General features: G+C 63.2%; 2 protein-coding genes across 13 annotated transcripts; both read left to right on the forward strand.

Moving 5' to 3' along the window:
- The first annotated feature begins 399 nt into the window (after positions 1–399).
- Positions 400–13,335, forward strand: MIB2 (MIB E3 ubiquitin protein ligase 2). 9 transcript variants are annotated; one of them, XM_038537625.1, is made up of 21 exons: positions 403–656; positions 2,313–2,466; positions 2,971–3,065; positions 6,810–7,079; positions 7,151–7,322; positions 8,272–8,378; positions 8,463–8,657; positions 8,821–8,963; positions 9,083–9,178; positions 10,111–10,215; positions 10,299–10,461; positions 10,543–10,676; positions 10,779–10,927; positions 11,013–11,169; positions 11,261–11,421; positions 11,521–11,647; positions 11,722–11,955; positions 12,402–12,580; positions 12,652–12,839; positions 12,932–12,997; positions 13,078–13,334. In XM_038537625.1, exons 4-21 carry the CDS (start codon positions 6,833–6,835, stop codon positions 13,314–13,316), a joined length of 2,862 nt encoding a protein of 953 aa, XP_038393553.1. In that variant the 5' UTR covers positions 403–656; positions 2,313–2,466; positions 2,971–3,065; positions 6,810–6,832; the 3' UTR covers positions 13,317–13,334. The 9 variants fall into 9 exon arrangements, with proteins under 9 accessions (XP_038393554.1, XP_038393553.1, XP_038393550.1 ...); XM_038537622.1 differs by having other exon boundaries at positions 9,071–9,178; positions 13,078–13,333; XM_038537627.1 differs by lacking the exon at positions 9,083–9,178.
- Positions 13,336–13,570: 235 nt separating this feature from the next.
- On the forward strand, positions 13,571–17,172 carry MMP23 (matrix metallopeptidase 23). Of its 4 annotated transcripts, none has more exons than XM_038537635.1 (8): positions 13,588–15,012; positions 15,343–15,482; positions 15,564–15,703; positions 15,837–15,935; positions 16,306–16,470; positions 16,544–16,654; positions 16,745–16,871; positions 16,952–17,172. In XM_038537635.1, the coding sequence occupies exons 1-8, from the start codon at positions 14,854–14,856 to the stop codon at positions 17,124–17,126; spliced, it is 1,116 nt and encodes a 371-aa protein (XP_038393563.1). In that variant the 5' UTR covers positions 13,588–14,853; the 3' UTR covers positions 17,127–17,172. The 4 variants fall into 4 exon arrangements, with proteins under 4 accessions (XP_038393565.1, XP_038393564.1, XP_038393563.1 ...); XM_038537634.1 differs by having other exon boundaries at positions 13,594–15,012; positions 15,768–15,935; XM_038537637.1 differs by lacking the exon at positions 16,306–16,470 and having other exon boundaries at positions 13,571–15,012.
- Positions 17,173–17,506: the final 334 nt, after the last annotated feature.

A 17,506-nucleotide genomic window follows, 5' to 3' on the forward strand; every position in this document is an offset into this window, starting at 1 on the left:
CGCTGACCTCGGCTCCCGGCGGCTTGGCCCACTTTCTTTGCCCGGCCCGTACAAGCCCGGTTCTCGGTGGCCTCCGGGGCACTAGGGCCCCGGCGCCCAACCCGACGAGGAGCCCAGTTCCTTCCTGTCCAGGCTGCTCAGCTCCGCGCCTCCCCGGACCCTTGGCGTGCTGAAGGGTCCACCAAGGCAGCCGCCGGCTTTTGACGACGCCTGTCACACGCTGTCCTACGTGAACGCGCTCTCCGTTCGCGTGTGCCACGGAGGCGAGCCCGGACCTTTCCCGTCGCTGTCCGGGCAGGGGCCGGGACTTCCTCCGTCACGCCCCGCCCCCTGAGGCCGCGTGCGTCACCGCCTCCGCGGGGCCTCCTGGGAGTCGTGGTTCGGACCCGCCCCCCGGCTCTGGCCCTGGCGGGCTGCAAACTACAACTCCCGGCAGGCCGCGCGGCGGCCGCAGGAGCCCCGAGCTCGGGGTCCTCGGTTGCCTCAGCCGGTGGTCTCTGCGCGGCAGAACGGCCTGGCTGGCGGGGGCCAGCAGCGGAGGGGTCGCAGGCAGGCTGCTACACACGCCAAGGCCGCTCAGCAGGCCACTAGCAGATAGACTCAGCGCTTCTCGAGCCCCGAACCCCGGGCCGAGCGGGCGGGACGCAAACTTCCGGGCAAGTGGAGGGGTCGACGGGGGCACTAGGGTCTGGCCGCGACCGGGGCCCCGGGCGCTTCCTGAGGCAGGGGGGGGATGGGGTGGCAGGAGGCGGGGCGGCCCTGGCCTGGCGGGGCGGGGTCACGCTGGGGGTGCGCGCCCGCCTTGCCCAGTCCGGCCCGGCCCTCCTACGCTGCCCCTGGCGAGTCTTGGTCGGGGCGCAGTGCCAGGCCCTGACGTCCGCAGCGCCCGGGCCACCAGCCCTCCGGCTCCAGTCCCGGCGGCAGGTGGTGCTCGGGCGCTGCGGCCCCTGCGCGCCCCACACTCGCTGCTGCAGCAGGCGCGAGGCCGCCAGAGCCAGAGGATCCCTGCAAGGCAGGGGGCAGGCGCCCCGGAGCGGCGCTGGCCGCGTTGGTGTTGGCATGGAAATGGGCATGTAGACGGCGGGCAGCGCGGGAGCGGACGGGTCGGCCCTGCCCGCCGCGGTCCTGTAGGACGTGCTAACTGTGCGTCTTGGCATCTCCCAGGCGCCATAGGGCTGGATGGCCCAGGGCTCGCGCTGAAGCTCAGCAAGGCTGCAGGCCAGTCCCCAGGTCTCCAGGCATCAGGGCTGCAGTCCAGTACTGTCAGGGGGTGCGGGGGGGAGGGCGCGACTGGACGGCCAGACAGGTGAGCTCTTGACAGGCTTGCGGTGTGATAGTTTGGATTTGGCTGTTGCATACTTTGGTTACTGTTTGATGTCATGTCAGAGGAGTTTTGGTTGTTTTGAGTGTGTGTGTGGGGTGGAGGGTGTGTGTGTGATAGATAATTCTGCTTGTCAGTCCTCTGCGTTCAGAAGTGATTGAAGAAATGAGGAAAGGTGCCAAACAGTTCTTCCTGGTAGGCACCTGTGGGGCTGGGGATGAGGCAGGCAAATGGAAGTCCAGGCAAACCCGGTCCTTCCTGGCAGGTCCCCTCCTGGCCTGTTGCTCCAGGTGCAACAAGTATCTGAATGCCTTGCTCCCGCTTTAGGTGCCCCTGTGACACCCCGGTCTGCATGGTGCCTGAGGGGACAAGATTCGGGGCTGAGATCCGGGTGATGACAGCCCTGCACTTACTTTAGGCCTTCGGAAGGCAGGTGTCTTCGTGTTGGGCCTCGTTGGGTTTCCTGGGCTGTCTCAGGGCTTCACCCCAGTCCCTCATGGGCCAGACTCCCCTGCACCCCCACCCAGGATGTCCACCTTGGTCTTAGCCAGAGCTGCTACATGACAGGAGCCTGTGATTCACCAAGTTTGGCCAGTCGACTGTGCCCCTCATGGTGTTGATTCAAACAGCATCATCAGGCACAGCCCGAGGCACAGGGAAAGGGGTGGCTGCTGCCTGTTGCATGTCGTGTCAGTGTCATGTAACTGTATTCTATTGAATAAAGGCAATTTGCCAACTTCCTAGCTAAGTGGGATTTAATCTTTATGGCTTTTAAAAGTTCTTCCAATAAAATATTCACAAATAGGGAAAATCTCGTATTTCTACACTGTCCTAAGGTATGTTTTGGAAATCCTTCTGCCTCCAAGAGCTGGCAGTTCCTTGAGATAAGAAAAACTATTACCCAACAGAACAGACCCAGATGTCCGCCTGTTTGGTTGAGGTGGTAAATACCAGAAGTGTAAAACTGCCTTTTAAAAACCATTTTCTCCAGACTTGCTTGCTGGCTGCCTGTTTGGTTTGCTGTGTTCTGTGTCGGCATGGCTGCTAGTTTCCAACAGGAAATCTTGGTGGCTGTCAAATTTGTGACCCGAGAAGTAGCCGCTAAATGTCTGGAATGCTGACACGAGACTGGTTTGTGTGCTAAGGTAAGTTATAGTCTTGCTAACGTGTATCTGTCCCTTGAGTCCTCACACTCTGACTGTCTTGAGTCTTTTTGCTTTTTTGAGAGTTTGAGAGAGTGTGAGCTGTTGCTTGCTCACGCACCAGTGGGGTTGAGGGCAGGGGGGGAGGGGCAGAGGACGAGGGAGAGAGAATCTTTTTTTTTTTTTTTTTTTTTTGGAGAGAGAATCTTAATCAGACTCCGTGGTAAGCGGACCCATAAGCTGATGGGGCTTATCTCATGAGCCTGAGATCACGACCTGAGCTAAAACCAAGATTTGGGTGCTTAACTGACTGTGTCACCCAGGCGCCCTGCTTCAGAGTGGTTTTAAACATCTGTAGTGACTGCCTCTACAGGGATTTGGGTGCTAGGCAGGGCTACAGCCTATAAGCTCTGTGGACAATGTCAGAGGACAGCATTTCTGGTAAAAGAAGAAAAATAACTCTTTGGTTGAATTTCCCACTGAAACGGGTGCTTTTCTTCTCTCTAGCCTCTCTGGGTTTGGTTGCTGCCTCCTGACTGCTGACCCTGGTCCATTTCCCACTTGCCACCTCCTCCCTGCACAGCCCGGTGGGACCTTCTGAAGTAAAGTAGTGGGTCCTAATACTAGGAGGGGTGGGCACCCGATGTCACATGGGGCATGCTCAGCGTGTGCTGGGCCCTGGGGACATCAGTGATGGAGCCCAGGCAAAGTGAAAGTGGTAGGTGTAAAGGAATGATGGAGAGACCTGGAAAGCTACCTGGCCCACGTCACGAGGGTGCTAGGATACTGTGCTGAGATGTTTCTGAGGCCCAGGAACTGAGTGCCCTGTGCCCATAGTGACATGTAGGAAGGGACAATGGGGTTGTTGGAGGTTCAGGGTCAGGCCTGAACCAAGGTGCCACCATGCTGGATGGAGATGCCAAAGCAGAGGGCAGACCTCATGACTGGTGGGGATCAGGTGCTGGAGGGGAGACAAGGGGATCCCAGGGCTAAGGCTGTGGGTGTCTCCAGAGCAGGCTGCTCCTCTGTCCTCCACCATCTTCCTCAGGGGGTGCTGGTCTGGGTACCCAAGGTGAGGGGCCGGAGGAAGCCCACGGCTCAGCGGGTCCCATCTGACTGTGTCCCACGCAGGTTTCTGGGTTCCTGTGAGGAACAGCCCTGGGAAGGCTGGCAGTTCCCCTGCTAGGCATGGGGTACAACTGATTGTGTGTGAATGCAGTGGAGGCTGGCCAGAAGCACCTCTTGCTACAGGCTGGACTGTACTGCTGCCCCACGTGGCACTGTCGTGGGCTAAAGCCCAGTCCTGGCTTCTCACAGAAACTTCTGGGCACTCTTCTACCCCGCACCTCATTTTTTGCCCATTGCCATAGAGCCAGGCCAGGCGTGGGCTACAACTCATTCTCCTTGGTTTGTCCCCTATGTCTTGTTGGAAATGATCATGCAGTGTAAGGGCAGTGGGCAGGCAGGTGTGGCCGGCTGGGCAGGTTGAGGGCATGCCATCCTGGCCCTAGAATGGCTCATGCCACTTGGGTCCTTACCTGCTCTGAGTCCTTTATTTCTGTGTGGAGCCTGTTTTGGGGCTCTGCAGATGGGCTTCTCCTGCCATCAGGGATCTTTAGTTGGCCTGTCTGCCCACACTTGTCTAGGTTTGTGGTTGCCTGGGACGAGATGCATGCTAGCTGAGTGTCGCTCAGCAAGAGCATCTGGGGAGAGCAAGGAGTAGCCCAGTGTGACCTGCCCAGTGCTGCTATTTCTGGTGGGTTCTTGGCATGAAAGAGGATCGGCAGAGGAAGGCAGGGTAGGGGGTCGGACCTGTGCATTAAGGGGCATGCCACCACGCTGCCAGCAGGCCACCAGCTCAGGCTGTGCTGCTCTGTCCAAGTCAGACATCTGTAGCAGCTGCTAATGGGCAGGCACCAGGCAGGTGGCTGAGGCCACACGTGGAGGGCCCGCTGTACCTCCTTGCCCAGGTGCAGCCCACAGGATGCCTCCCCTCATCTGCAGCTTGCTGGCATTTAAGAGTCACAGGCATTCTCGGGGGGGGGGGGGGGGCGTCCATACTGTGGCTGACCTGGGCTTGGCTGTGCTCTGTGGAAGAGAGAAGTTTTTGGTAACGGAGCCTGCAGCGGTCTCAGGCCCAGGTGCCGTGCCTTAGCAAGGGCCAGAGACCAGAAGGGAAGGGGGCTGAGAAGCAGCAGTACGGGGAGGCCAAGTGGCCCAAGAGGTGAGGCTCTCGAGATGAACAAGCAATGAGGAGTTTCTTTGAGGAAAGGCTCATAATTAGTCCATGGGTTGGAAAGGTTTGTCCTAAGACATCCACCTGCTTCTGTGAAAGCCCCAGAGGTCCTGCCTGCACAAGGTGAAGCAGCAGCTGCCATAGGGAACCCGTCCAGGAGGGAGGAGAATGTGCAGACGTTGGAGCTGGCTAGGTGGTTCATACCCCTGAGAATATGAGGCGGTCATTGACTCAAACACCAGGCTGGGCATGGACTGAGGCCCAGCCCCATGGGCAGTGCCCCTTCCCTGCCTATCCTGTGCTGGACATGGGTCTTGGTGTGGACCTGGGCAGACGGTGGATGTCAGAGGGCCCGTGGGGCTCGGCCCCTGCTCCTGGCAAAACCTGGCCACTGCCCCTCCTCACTGCTCACCTGTGGCCTCAGCTGGCTGGCAGTGTTTCCTGAGGGAGCCAGGCCTGTGATATGGTGAGTGTCAGATTTGGGGGTGGGGCAGGACCCAGGACCCTGGGGAGGGGCCTAAGTAGAGGCATGATACGGTTTTCCTCCATATTGCTGGCCAGTGTCCTGTGGCCAGGCGGGGCCACTGGGCACTCATGGGAGCTGGAAGGAGCCTGTCTGCTCTTTAGCTCCTTTTCCAGCCTCAGGGCCCTGCTGGCAACACTGCAGACCACGTCCAGAAATGGCGTGCTGATTGCTCGCTTACTATCGGGGAGTCTCTGGGTCCTCTCTGAGTCCTGTTGACTTTCTCTCTTAACAGTTACTCAAATCTATTTGTGTCATTAATTTAAAAAACTTTGTTGAAGAAACACATCTAACACAGGTCCCAGGTCATAAGGGATCCAGATTTGCGAAGTGAATAGGCACGTAGTTAGCACCCAGGTCAAGACATAGCGTGTCCCTGGGTCCCAGAGCCCCTGGGGCTGCCTCCAGCAGGTTCCCTGCCGCCATCACCCTGAGTTTGCTTGCCCTGTTTGTGTACTTTCCATAAATGGATTCAGATAGCAGGCACCTGGTGGCTTTCCTTGCACATCTGCGGAGCTGGCACGTGCATCGCGTGGTGGGTTTGTGCTCCCAGGGAGTATGTCACATCTCATGACCAGTTCACCTGGAAGGGCATGGGATCAGAGCTGCTCTGTACATAGCCGCCACTGCCCTCTGGTACAAATCCGGAGTGGGTGGGCCACAATTCTCCAGGGAAGACCCCGGAAGTGGGGCCCTGAGTGACCCCAGGCACTGTCCACTGCCCTAGGGCAGCGTTCCACTCGGAGGCAGTGGCCTGGTGGCCGGAACCTGTGTTTATTAGTCTTTGGGCAGATGCCCCTTTACTCTTGGGTCACCTGCTTTGTGTCCATCTGAGTTCCCCATATGATCTAGAGACAAGCCCTCTGTGGTGCCTGCACACACTGGTTCCTGACGTCAGCGCAGTGTCACTTACCAACTGGCTGCGTGAGAGAGAGTCTGGGTTTTTGTGAAGGCTTTATTTATTTGACAGCACAAGTTGGGGGAGAGGGAGAAGCAGACTCCTTGCTGAACAGAGAACCTGATGTGGGGCTCCATCCCAGGACCCTGGGATTGTTAGCTGAGGGCAGATGCTTAACCGACTGAGCGCCCCCTGGGTGTCCCAAATCCATTAATTTTAGAACAAATGTGTACTGATGGCCGACCACCCAGAACTGGATCTCTGAGCACAGGCGGCCACTCTTTGGGTATTTGCCAAGTCTTGTTCCCTGGGGGTCCACGGGCCTCTCTCTAGGACTGCCCCTGGACCTCTGCCTGTGTTCACCACAGCATCTCATAGTGGCTGGAGGGGCCTTTCCAAAGAAGGGTCCTACCTTTCCTCCAGGACAGGTGCCATGTTGCATCTCTGCAGCTTGTGTCCCCTGCTGCTGGCCAGTAGCCAGGTGCACCTCCTTTGGGCTGTAGCACACATGCTTATCACGCTTCTCTCTGCCTCAGGGCATTTGCACATGCCCTCATGCCCCTCCCTGCCTAGCTCTCCAAGACGTGTCCCCACCTCCTCCTTCCCCCGTGTCCCTGGCAGCCCTCCCAGAACTGGTGAGAGCCTGTGTGGCCTTCTCCATGTGGCCTGAGGGTACCGTCTGCCTGCAGGTCCCGGAGCAGTCCTGCCCACCATGGACCCAGACCCCCAGGCAGGTGTGCAGGTGGGCATGCGTGTGGTACGCGGCGTGGACTGGAAGTGGGGCCAGCAGGATGGCGGTGAGGGCGGCGTGGGCACAGTGGTGGAGCTCGGCCGCCATGGTAGCCCCTCGACCCCCGACCGCACGGTAGTTGTGCAGTGGGACCACGGCACCCGCACCAACTACCGCGCTGGCTACCAGGGTGCCCACGACCTGCTGCTCTATGACAACGCCCAGATCGGTGTGTGCGGCTGTGGTGGTGGGGGGGAGGGGCTGAAGGGTCCACACTCGCTGACCCCGCCCTGCCCCCAGGCGTCCGCCACCCCAACATCATCTGCGACTGCTGCAAGAAGCACGGCCTGCGAGGCATGCGCTGGAAGTGCCGCGTCTGCTTCGACTACGACCTGTGCACGCAGTGCTACATGCACAACAAGCATGACCTCACCCACGCCTTCGAGCGCTACGAGACAGCCCACTCCCGCCCGTGAGTTCTGCCCGCTGCCCCTGTGGCCGTGCGCTGCTCTGGAGGGCTCGAGGCTTTGGTGGCACCGCCTCCCAGCTTGCCCGTGCCCCAGGTTTGGGACAAGCAAGCATGCGCCTGAGCAGGCCTTGGCCTCCTGGAGTGGTGGGGGTGGGGAGGCATTCCCCTCCGGGCTGTGGCTGGAGCCCTTTCTGAGCTGCTTCCTGGAGGAGCGGCCAAGGTCCCGGTCACCACAGAGGCCTGGCGGTCACCACCGACCCCCACCCCCTGTGGAAGGGTAACCCAAACCAACCATTGGAGCAGGTCTGCAGGGGTGGGTGCTGTGCGCAGGGTCTTGTCCTGGCAGTGGCCCTGTAGGGGTGGAGGAGGAGGGAGCGCTGAGCGGACCTGTGTGTGGCTGTGTGGCCAGTGTCCGCCATGGGAGCCCTGGGCACCCCGTGCTGGGAACTGACCCAGAGGCACAGCTGGGGAGACGCTGTTGGCCTGCAGGGGGCCTCCTTCGCTGAGGGTGGGCAGTGGATGAAGCTGGGAGGTGTCCCCGGGGCTGGGGTGGCTGTCTAGATGCCCCGAGACCCCACCTACAAGGTCTCACACGTGGCAGGGAGTGATGCATGCTCGGTGCCAGCCACCTGCTGCCCAGAGTGGGAGCAGGGGTCGGCGGTCTGTGGCCACCTCTGGGGGAGTCCGTGTTACTGGTTCTTCTGATTCTTTGTGCCGAGCCGTACCCTGAGAGCCAGGCTATGCACTGAGCTCTGGGGACAACCCTGATAGCAGGTGGCTCATTAGGAGGCACCAGGTGTGGAGGAACAGCACGAGGCCATGCTGCAAGTGGCCTAGGGGAGGACAATAACCTGCCATGCCAGCCATCCTGGGGCAACAACTGGGTGGGCCATAGGGCTCGCACTACCTCCCTGCTTGTCGCATGGTCCAGTGCCCACTCGCTTTCTTGCAGGGTCACGCTGAGTCCCCGCCAGGGCCTCCCGAGGATCCCATTGAGGGGCATCTTCCAGGGGGCGAAGGTGGTGCGGGGCCCTGACTGGGAGTGGGGTTCGCAGGATGGTGAGTGAGGGTCTGGGCTGCCGGTGGCCGTGGCTAAGCTTCCTGGCACAGGCTGAGCCTGCAACAGGGCCCTTGTCTCCCCAGGAGGGGAAGGGAAGCTGGGCCGAGTGGTGGACATCCGTGGCTGGGATGTGGAGACGGGCCGGAGTGTGGCCAGTGTGACGTGGGCTGATGGCACCACCAATGTGTACCGTGTGGGTCACAAGGGCAAGGTGGACCTCAAGTGTGTGAACGAGGCAGCTGGTGGCTTCTACTACAAGGAGCACCTCCCGAAGCTTGGTAGGGGTCCCAGGGATGGCACCCTGCCTGCCCAGCTACCCTCCTGCCCTTGCTGTGTCCTGGGGCAGTGCTGGGTGGGGGCTGACCTGTGACATGGCCGGGGGTGGGGGATGCTGCCGAGGTGGGATGCCACTGAGGAGGGGGGCCTGTCGCCCACCCCCAGGTAAGCCAGCAGAGCTGCAGCGCAGGGTGAGTGCCGACAGCCAGCCTTTCCAGCACGGGGACAAGGTTAAGTGTCTGCTGGACACAGACATCCTGAGGGAGATGCAGGAAGGCCACGGCGGGTGGAACCCCAGGATGGCGGAGGTGAGCCGCCCCACCCGCTGAGCCCCCTGTGCCCTTCCTGTCCCTGTGTCCTCTGGACCCCCAGCCCTCCCGCTCCACCCAGCCACAGCCTCCGTGACCCGCCACAGTTTATCGGACAGACGGGCACCGTGCACCGCATCACGGACCGTGGGGATGTGCGTGTGCAGTTCGGCCGTGAGACCCGCTGGACCTTCCACCCTGGGGCTCTCACCAAGGTGCATGGGGGGCTGGGCTGAGCCCCAACTGTTCGCTTCTGCACCCCGTCTGTGTACCTGCTCGGCTCTGGGAATGCCCTTCTCCAGCCCTGAAGGAAGAGGGGAGGGCTTCATGGGGTCTAGAGGGGCTGAGTTGCACAGGGAGGGGACTCAGTCATGAGAGTGTGGTGCTGGGGGAGGCGGGGGCTGGCAGCCCAGGCCCTGGCCTTTCTCCTCCTGGCCTGAGGGACCCACTGCAACATTAGAGGTGGGAGGTGACTTTCTAAAATGTCCTGGTGGGTGTGGTGTGGGGAGCACGTGGGACTGGTGGGGAGGCCCTTGAGGAAGAGGGTGAACACTTAACCAGGCAGTGGGCACAGGGCTGGGTATAGTGAGTGCTGCTGGGGAGCAGGGTGGTTTAGTTGGGGGCCCTGGCTGAGGGCTTATACCCCTCTCGCTGGCTCTGGACCTGGAGTCCTGACCTGGGGGTTGCGGGATGTCAGAAGTCAGACAGGGGAGGGCACAGGTGTGGAGAAGTGGCCAGGAAAGGCTTGGGGATGGGGGAGGAATGGTTCCTGACCCTGCCTCCCACGGCTCTTGTGCCAGGGCCCCACCCCCATCCCCTGGGCTGGTCCGGACTAGTTTTGGCCATGCCGTCTGCTCCTCTGTCAGTGTGTAGGGACAGGCCTGCCTTGGCCTTCACCCATGTCGGCTTTGGTCTGGTCTGGATGCCACTGCCCAGTTCTATGGCTGTCACTCCCATGGCTCTGGGGCTGGCTACCCAGGGCTGCACTGGTCACTTGTGGCCCTCATCCAGCTCTCAGATGGGGGCTGGGGTCAGGTTCACGCCTGTCAGTCCTTTGGAGCTCCGTGGAGGTGCCTTCCCACCCCATGGCCTTGGGCAGCCACACATGCTTGGGGGTGCCCCTCATGTGCCCCTCTCTCTCACTCAGCACAATGCCTTCTGGGTGGGCGATGTGGTACGGGTCATCGATGACCTTGACACAGTGAAGCGGCTGCAGGCTGGGCATGGCGAGTGGACAGATGACATGGCCCCCGTGAGTACTGTTGATCCCACCCCCACCCCACCTCTCTCACCTGGTGGGAGATCTGCCCATGACCCTCCTCTCTCCCCACCTAGGCCCTGGGCCGCATTGGGAAGGTGGTGAAAGTTTTCAGAGACGGTAACCTGCGTGTGGCAGTCGGTGGTCAGCTGTGGACCTTCAGCCCCTCCTGCCTGGTGGCCTACCGGCCTGAGGAGGATGCCAACCTGGATGTGGCCGAACGTGCCAGGGAGAACAAAAGTGGGTGTGCCCACCTTGGGTGGCCGGCAGGAGGCAGGGCTGCCTTTGGCCTCCACTTAACTGAAGCCCTGCCCCACCCAGGCTTCCTGAGTGTTGCTCTGGAGAAGCTTCGAGCCCAGAAGAGTGACCTGGAGCACCCAGGGAGACTGGTGGTGGAGGTGGCCTTGGGCAGTATGGCTGGGGCTCTGGACCAGCTGAGGCGGCACCCAGAGCAGGCAAGGCCCTGACACTCGCCCTACCTGCCATCCTCCCTTCCACTGGCCTGCCCCAAGGATGGGCTGGAGGGCTGGGGACTGACCTGCTGGCTCTCCTGGTAGGTGGACACCAAGAACCAGGGCAGGACCGCTCTGCAGGTGGCCGCCTACCTAGGCCAGGTGGAGCTGGTGCGGCTGCTGCTGCAGGCACGAGCGGGCATGGACCTGGCAGATGATGAGGGCAATACGGCGCTGCACTATGCAGCCTTGGGGTGAGGCCCTGGCAGGGACACGGTGGGGGCTGGGGTGCAGGTCCAGCCAGTAGGCACAGGACCCTCCTGCTTCCTCTTCTGTCAGGAACCAGCCTGAGGCTGCCCGGTTGCTCCTGAGCTCCGGGTGTGGGGCCAATGCTCTTAACAGCACCCGGAGCGCAGCACTGCATGTGGCTGTGCAGAGGGGCTTCCTGGAGGTGGTGAAGGTCCTCTGTGAACGTGGCTGTGATGTCAACCTGCCTGTAAGTGCGGAGTCCTTTGGCTGTACCCCTGGGCCCAACGATACAGTGGCATTTACCTTCCTGCTGGGTGACCGTTGACCACTGCCGGCAGGATGCACACGCGGACACACCTCTGCACTGTGCCATCTCGGCGGGCGCCGGCGCCAGCGGCATCGTGGAGGTCCTCACTGAGGTGCCAGGTGTTGATGTCACGGCCACTAACAGCCAGGGCTTCACCCTGCTGCATCACGCATCCCTCAAGGGCCACACGCTGTGAGTGTGGGGTGGGTGCAGCTGGTGGCCAAGCTCCCGTGGTGCTGCTGGGACACTGAGGCCATTCCGGACCCCAGACATGTCTCCCTGCTCCCACAGAGCTGTCAGGAGGATTCTAGCTCGGGCACGACAGCTGGTGGACGCCAAGAAGGAGGATGGCTTCACAGCCTTACACCTGGCTGCCCTCAACAACCACCGGGAAGTGGCCCAGATTCTGATCCGAGAGGTGTGGACCAGCACAGGGCCTCGGGGGCCAGGGCTGACCTGGGGTCCCTGGGCTGAGCCTTTACCTCTTCTCAGGGCCGCTGTGATGTGAACGTTCGCAACCGTAAGCTCCAGTCCCCCCTGCACCTGGCCGTGCAGCAGGCTCATGTGGGGCTGGTGCCGCTGCTAGTGGACGCGGGCTGCAGTGTCAACGCCGAGGATGAGGAAGGGGACACAGCCTTGCACGTGGCCCTGCAGCGTCATCAGCTGCTGCCCCTGGCAGCAGATGGGGCCGGGGGGGACCCAGGGCCCTTGCAGCTGCTGTCCAGGGTGAGGAAGTGTGGATCTGGGTACTGAAGAGGTGGGCCAGAGAGCCTGGCTGCAGGCCAGAAGTGGGGCCTGAGGGACTGGCCACCTCCACTGTGGGTGTCTGACCAGGGAGCCAGGCCTTCTTGGGGGTGGGTGAGTCCAGGGGACTGCGGTTTGCTAAAGATGTTTTCTGTGACCTCAGTCACCGCAGAGTGGCCCAGGTTCCCTGAGAAGATGTGCTCCTGGCCGGCTTGGGAAGAGGGGATAGGGCACACACAGCAGGGCAGGGTGGGGTCCATCAGAACTCTGCCCCTACCCCAGAGTTCCCTGGCTGGGCGCTTGGCCCGGCCACCTGCCTCCCTCCTGTTCCAGCAGCCTCACACCGAAGCCCCAGGGGCCGGGTGCTGGGAGAGGCTCCTGCATGCCCAGGGCCTGCCTTCACCGGCCTGCCTGTGTCTGCCGTCCAGCTCCAGGCCTCAGGCCTCCCGGGCAGCGGGGAGCTGACGGTGGGAGCGGCGGTCGCATGCTTCCTGGCGCTGGAGGGCGCCGACGTGAGCTACGCCAACCACCGCGGCCGCAGCCCGCTGGACCTGGCCGCCGAGGGCCGTGTACTCAAGGCCCTGCAGGGCTGTGCGCAGCGCTTCCGGTGAGCCCGGCGGGGTGGGGGGCAGGGCCCCGGTGCCCCGGGCCCGTTCAAGCCCCCTCCTCCAACCGCAGGGAGAGGCACGCGGGCGGCAGCGGGGGTGCGGCCCCGGGCCCGAGGCTGGTGCTTGGCACCCCCAACACCGTGACGAACCTGCACGTGGCTGCGCCGTCGGGGCCCGAGGCCGCCGAGTGCCTGGTGTGCTCGGAGCTGGCGCTGCTGGTGCTGTTCTCGCCGTGCCAGCACCGCACTGTGTGCGAGGGTGAGTGCGGGGGGCCGGGGGGCATGTCCCCGGTCCCCTTGGGCCCGCCCAACCGGGCTCCGGCTTCCTCTCCCCTCCCCCGCCCCCCGCAGAGTGCGCTCGCAGGATGAAGAAGTGCATCAGATGCCAGGTGGTCATCGGCAAGAAGCTGCGACCAGGTGGGTGGCTCAGCCCCGCCTGCTTCTGTGCGCACGTCCCGCCCCCGCCGCCCCGCCCCTGACCCCGATCCCCCCGGCAGACGGCACAGAGGTGGCCAGCGCGACCCCCGCGTCCGGCCCGCCGCGGCAGCTGGTGGAGGAGCTGCAGAGTCGCTACCGGCAGATGGAGGAGCGCATCACCTGCCCCATCTGCATCGACAGCCACATCCGCCTCGTGTTCCAGTGCGGCCACGGCGCGTGCGCACCCTGCGGCGCCGCGCTCAGCGCCTGCCCCATCTGCCGCCAGCCCATCCGCGACCGCATCCAGATCTTCGTGTAGCCCGTGCCCCCCCCCCCCCCCCCCGCACTCCCGGCCGCGCCCCGCCACGTTCCGGAGCCACGTCCCGCCGTCGCCTTCGCAAGCCCCCACCACGTGTTTTATAAAAAGATTCTCGGACTTTTACGTCTGTTGCCTGCCTGGGGCGGGGTGGGGGCGGGTGGCGCAGGTCCGCTGCTGCCCTGGCTCTGCGCTCTGGACCGGCCCCCGCGTCCAGCGGTGTCCAGCGTCCACCGTCCTGGCCTGGGTTCGTGGAAGGACGGCGCCCAGGAGCGTGATGTCCCCCGGAAGCCAAGGCTTGGCCATTACCCCAGTGTCTGTCGGGGGCGGGGGGGGGGGGGTGTGTGTCTCCCTCCGACCCCTGCCCCTTCCTCCTCCCCTGGGCAGGCTGTGCAGTCGCCTCTGACCCAGGGAGTTGGGGGAGGTGTTAGTTTTCGGCCTGAGACCCCTAGGGTCTTGGGACCATGGAGCGTGGGAGGCAGACACAGGGCAGGAGGACCTCCTGTGGGGGCAAATATTTAGCCTTGGAGAGCGGGGCGCAGCTCTCGCCTGGGCTCTGGCTGGCAGGGCGCTTTCCAAGAACCACCCGGAATGCTCCCCCAGAGCCTCAGGGCTGTCGGCCAGCAACTTGGCACTGACCCCGCTGGCCCGCTGTGCTGCTGTCACTGGGCGCCAGGCCTGGATGGAGAATGGGGACAGCCAAGCCCCCCAGCTGGTCTGGCCCTCTGCCTCTCCCTCTGCTCCCTGTCCCTCTGGCCAGGCGTCCCCAATCCCAGGTCCCCCAGCCCCGAGGGGCCCACACCAATAACCCTTTGAGGCTGGAGGCTTCCGGCCTCAGGACGCTGTTTCCTCGCCTTCCCATCCGGCTGTTCCAGACCTTGGCCCCAGCCAGGGGAACAGTTCTTGGCTCCCACAGCCGCCGCACTCCATGAGCTTCCCCACTAGCTCCCATGGGGTCTCTTCCCGCCAGCTCCCGCATCTGGGTCCTCCCTGGCACCATCCCCATTCCGCCTGCCCCCTCCCCCGCGTCTCGCCCCGACCTCTTCCCTGCCCAGTGCCCAGTACTCCACTCTCCTCATCCCCACCCCTCTCAGAGACCTGGTCAGGCAGCTCCAAGGACAGGGGACAGGTCCCAAGTTGGCTAGAATGCAGGCTCCACTCCCAGGTCTCATTCAGGAGTAGGGGGACTGGGGGACACCCCATCCAGGAAAAGAGCTCTCTCAGGACCCCAACTGACTACCCTTCCCTGGGCCTGAGCCTCTGGCATCTGTCCCTTTCCTTGCTGCTGGGCCCTCCTCGTCCCCCCCTCCCCAAGTGACCCCGCCCAGCAGGCCCTGCCCAGGCTGCTGCCACCGACCCACAGGCCCCGGGTCCGCACTCCAGGCAGGCGGCGGGGCTGTCCTGACGGCGGGGACGGCCAGCTGGTTCCCTTCAGGGGCGCGCCTCCCCCAGCACCCACCCCTGTAACCGGAGCCGACTGCAGCGCCTCCCCGCCCAGCCCCAGTGGGCTCTAGGCCCCGACAGCGAGTCCGCAGGCGCCATGGGCCTCGGGGCCTGCGTGTCCTCAGCAGCGTCGGGGGCCCAAGCCCAGGCTCGCTGGCTGGGAGCTGTGCTGGGCGCCCTGTGCCTGTTGCCGGTGCTCCTGCTGCTGGCGCGGCCCGGGGCCCCTGCAGCCCGGCTGGGGGCCAGCGCAGCGCAGGTGAGAGCAGCCGGGGATGGGCAGAGGGGCCAGCGGCCTGAGGGTCCAGGAGCCTGCATGTCCCTGGTTGGGGGGAGGGAAGGGGGAGGGGGAAGCCGGCATCAGGCCTCCGGCTCCACCCACTCGGACCCCGCCTGTGGTCAGTCACCTTCCCCCCCACCCAGGCTGTAAAGTAACACCGTTGCCGGGTGAAAAACCTGAAAATGCAGAGACCAAAAAAGGTCCCTGAACCACGCACCCCGCCCCATTTTCTTTAGTTCTTTCTCTGAGTGTTTTCAGATGTGGGGATGATCCCTACTTCCTCCCCAAGAGTACTCGCTTTCCTTGAAGGGAGACCTCGCCGCACCCTACCCTGTGGGTGTCTTCGCCACCCCAGGACCCAGTCCCCTGCCCCTCCAGGCACCCCGCAGACGCCGCTACACGCTGACCCCAGCCAGGCTGCGCTGGGACCACTTCAACCTCACCTACAGGTGTGACCGGGGGCCCAGATGGTGGGGCTGAGGGAACTTGCCCAGCCTGGCCGCCACCCCTGACCTTGACCCCCATCCCAGGATCCTCTCCTTCCCACGGAACCTGCTGAGCCCCAGTGAGACCCGGCGGGGCCTGGCCACTGCCTTTCGCATGTGGAGTGACGTGTCCCCCTTCAGCTTCCGAGAGGTGGCCCCTGAGCAGCCCAGCGACCTGCGCATAGGTGGGCGCCGTGCCCCCGCCCCCACCTGGCCCTGTGGCCCCCTCTCAGCCCTGTGCTCCCCCAGGCTTCTACCCGGTCAACCATACGGACTGCCTGGTCTCCGCGCTGCACCACTGCTTCGATGGCCCAACAGGCGAGCTGGCTCACGCCTTCTTTCCCCCGCACGGCGGCATCCACTTTGATGACAGCGAATACTGGGTCCTGGGTCCCACACGCTACAGCTGGAAGAAAGGTGATGGCCTGGCCTCCTGTGGGGCCCTCTGCACCTCGGTGGGCAGAGCAGGAGGGCTTTGGGGGTGGTGGCTGCGATTTGGGGTTGAGGAGGCAGGAAGAAGAGGCTGGGAGGAGGCCATAGGCCTGGGTTCCAGGAGCCCCGAACCACCCCCCACCCCCGCCCCCTGCTGCTGGAGAGGGAGCTGGAGTTACATTCCTGGGGGCCGAGCTCACTGCCTCTGCTGGCCTGGAACATTCTTATCTTCCCATGGCTGTGCTGAGGGAGGCTCTGTGGCCACACTGCAGATGTGGCCATGGCAAGTGAGGCTGGTGGGCAAAGCTGGGAGAGCTGGGCCAGGGTTCGAGGGCCTGACCCACGGGACCTGCAGGCGTTTGGCTCACTGACCTGGTGCACGTGGCGGCCCATGAGATTGGCCATGCGCTGGGCCTGATGCACTCACAGCATGGCCGGGCGCTCATGCACCTTAATGCCACTCTGCGTGGCTGGAAGACCCTGTCGCAGGATGAACTGTGGGGGCTGCACCGACTCTATGGTGAGTGCTGTGGGCAGGTGGGCAGGCCAGCGGGCTGGCAGGCCGGCCCTAAGGCCATGTTGCCCTCCTGCAGGCTGCCTAGACCGGCTGTTCGTGTGCACATCCTGGGCTCGGAGGGGATTTTGTGACACCCGCCGGAGGCTCATGAAGAGGCTCTGCCCCAGCAGCTGTGACTTCTGCTATGGTGAGGCTGGGTCCCAATTCCTGGCTTGGGTCTGGTCAGAGGCAGGGCACTATGTGGCCCCTCTGACCCCTCTTCCCCCACACCGAATAGAGTTCCCCTTCCCCACGGTGGCCGCCACTGCACCACCACCCAGGACCAAGACCAGGCTGGTGCCTGAGGGTCGGAATGTGACCTTCCGATGTGGCCAGAAGATCCTTCACAAGAAAGGCAAAGTGTAGTGAGTGGCCCTGCCCCATGACCCCGAGGGGGGGCAGTGGGGGCTCAGGACCCTGGCCAGCCCTCCTACCCTCCTCGCAGCTGGTACAAGGACCAGGAACCCCTGGAGTTCTCCTACCCTGGCTACCTGGCGCTGGGCGAAGCACATCTGAGCATCATTGCCAACGCCATCAACGAGGGCACGTATACGTGTGTGGTGCGCCGGCGGCAGCGTGTGCTCAGCACCTACTCCTGGCGAGTCCGAGTGCGGGGCTGAGTGTCCTGCCAGGCTGAGGCTGCTGATAAAGCACTTATTCTCTGAAGTCTGCGCAACCTTTCTTGGAAGGGAGGGGGATCAGCTTTGGGCTCTGTGGGGTGGGGCCATTCAGCCTGTGCTCAGCTTGACGTGGGGAGCCTGGGGCCAGGACTCCTGACTTCCCTGCAGTGGCCTGGGGTGTGGGTGCAGTCCTCAGAAGCCAAGGCCAAGAGGGTTTTTCCTGGCTGGTCCTGGAGAAATGGGGTAAACTGACACCCAAATGTGAACAGCATCTTTGGGAGAGCAGGCTGAACCCGAGGATCCCGGGGGGCCTGGGTATGTGGTAGGTTTGCTCAGGGATGGGTGAGGCAGGAAGGCTGTGAAGGGCAGGCCTCTGGGGG

This window comes from Canis lupus, chromosome 5 (genome assembly GCF_011100685.1).
Source record: "Canis lupus familiaris isolate Mischka breed German Shepherd chromosome 5, alternate assembly UU_Cfam_GSD_1.0, whole genome shotgun sequence".
Lineage (NCBI taxonomy): Eukaryota > Metazoa > Chordata > Mammalia > Carnivora > Canidae > Canis > Canis lupus.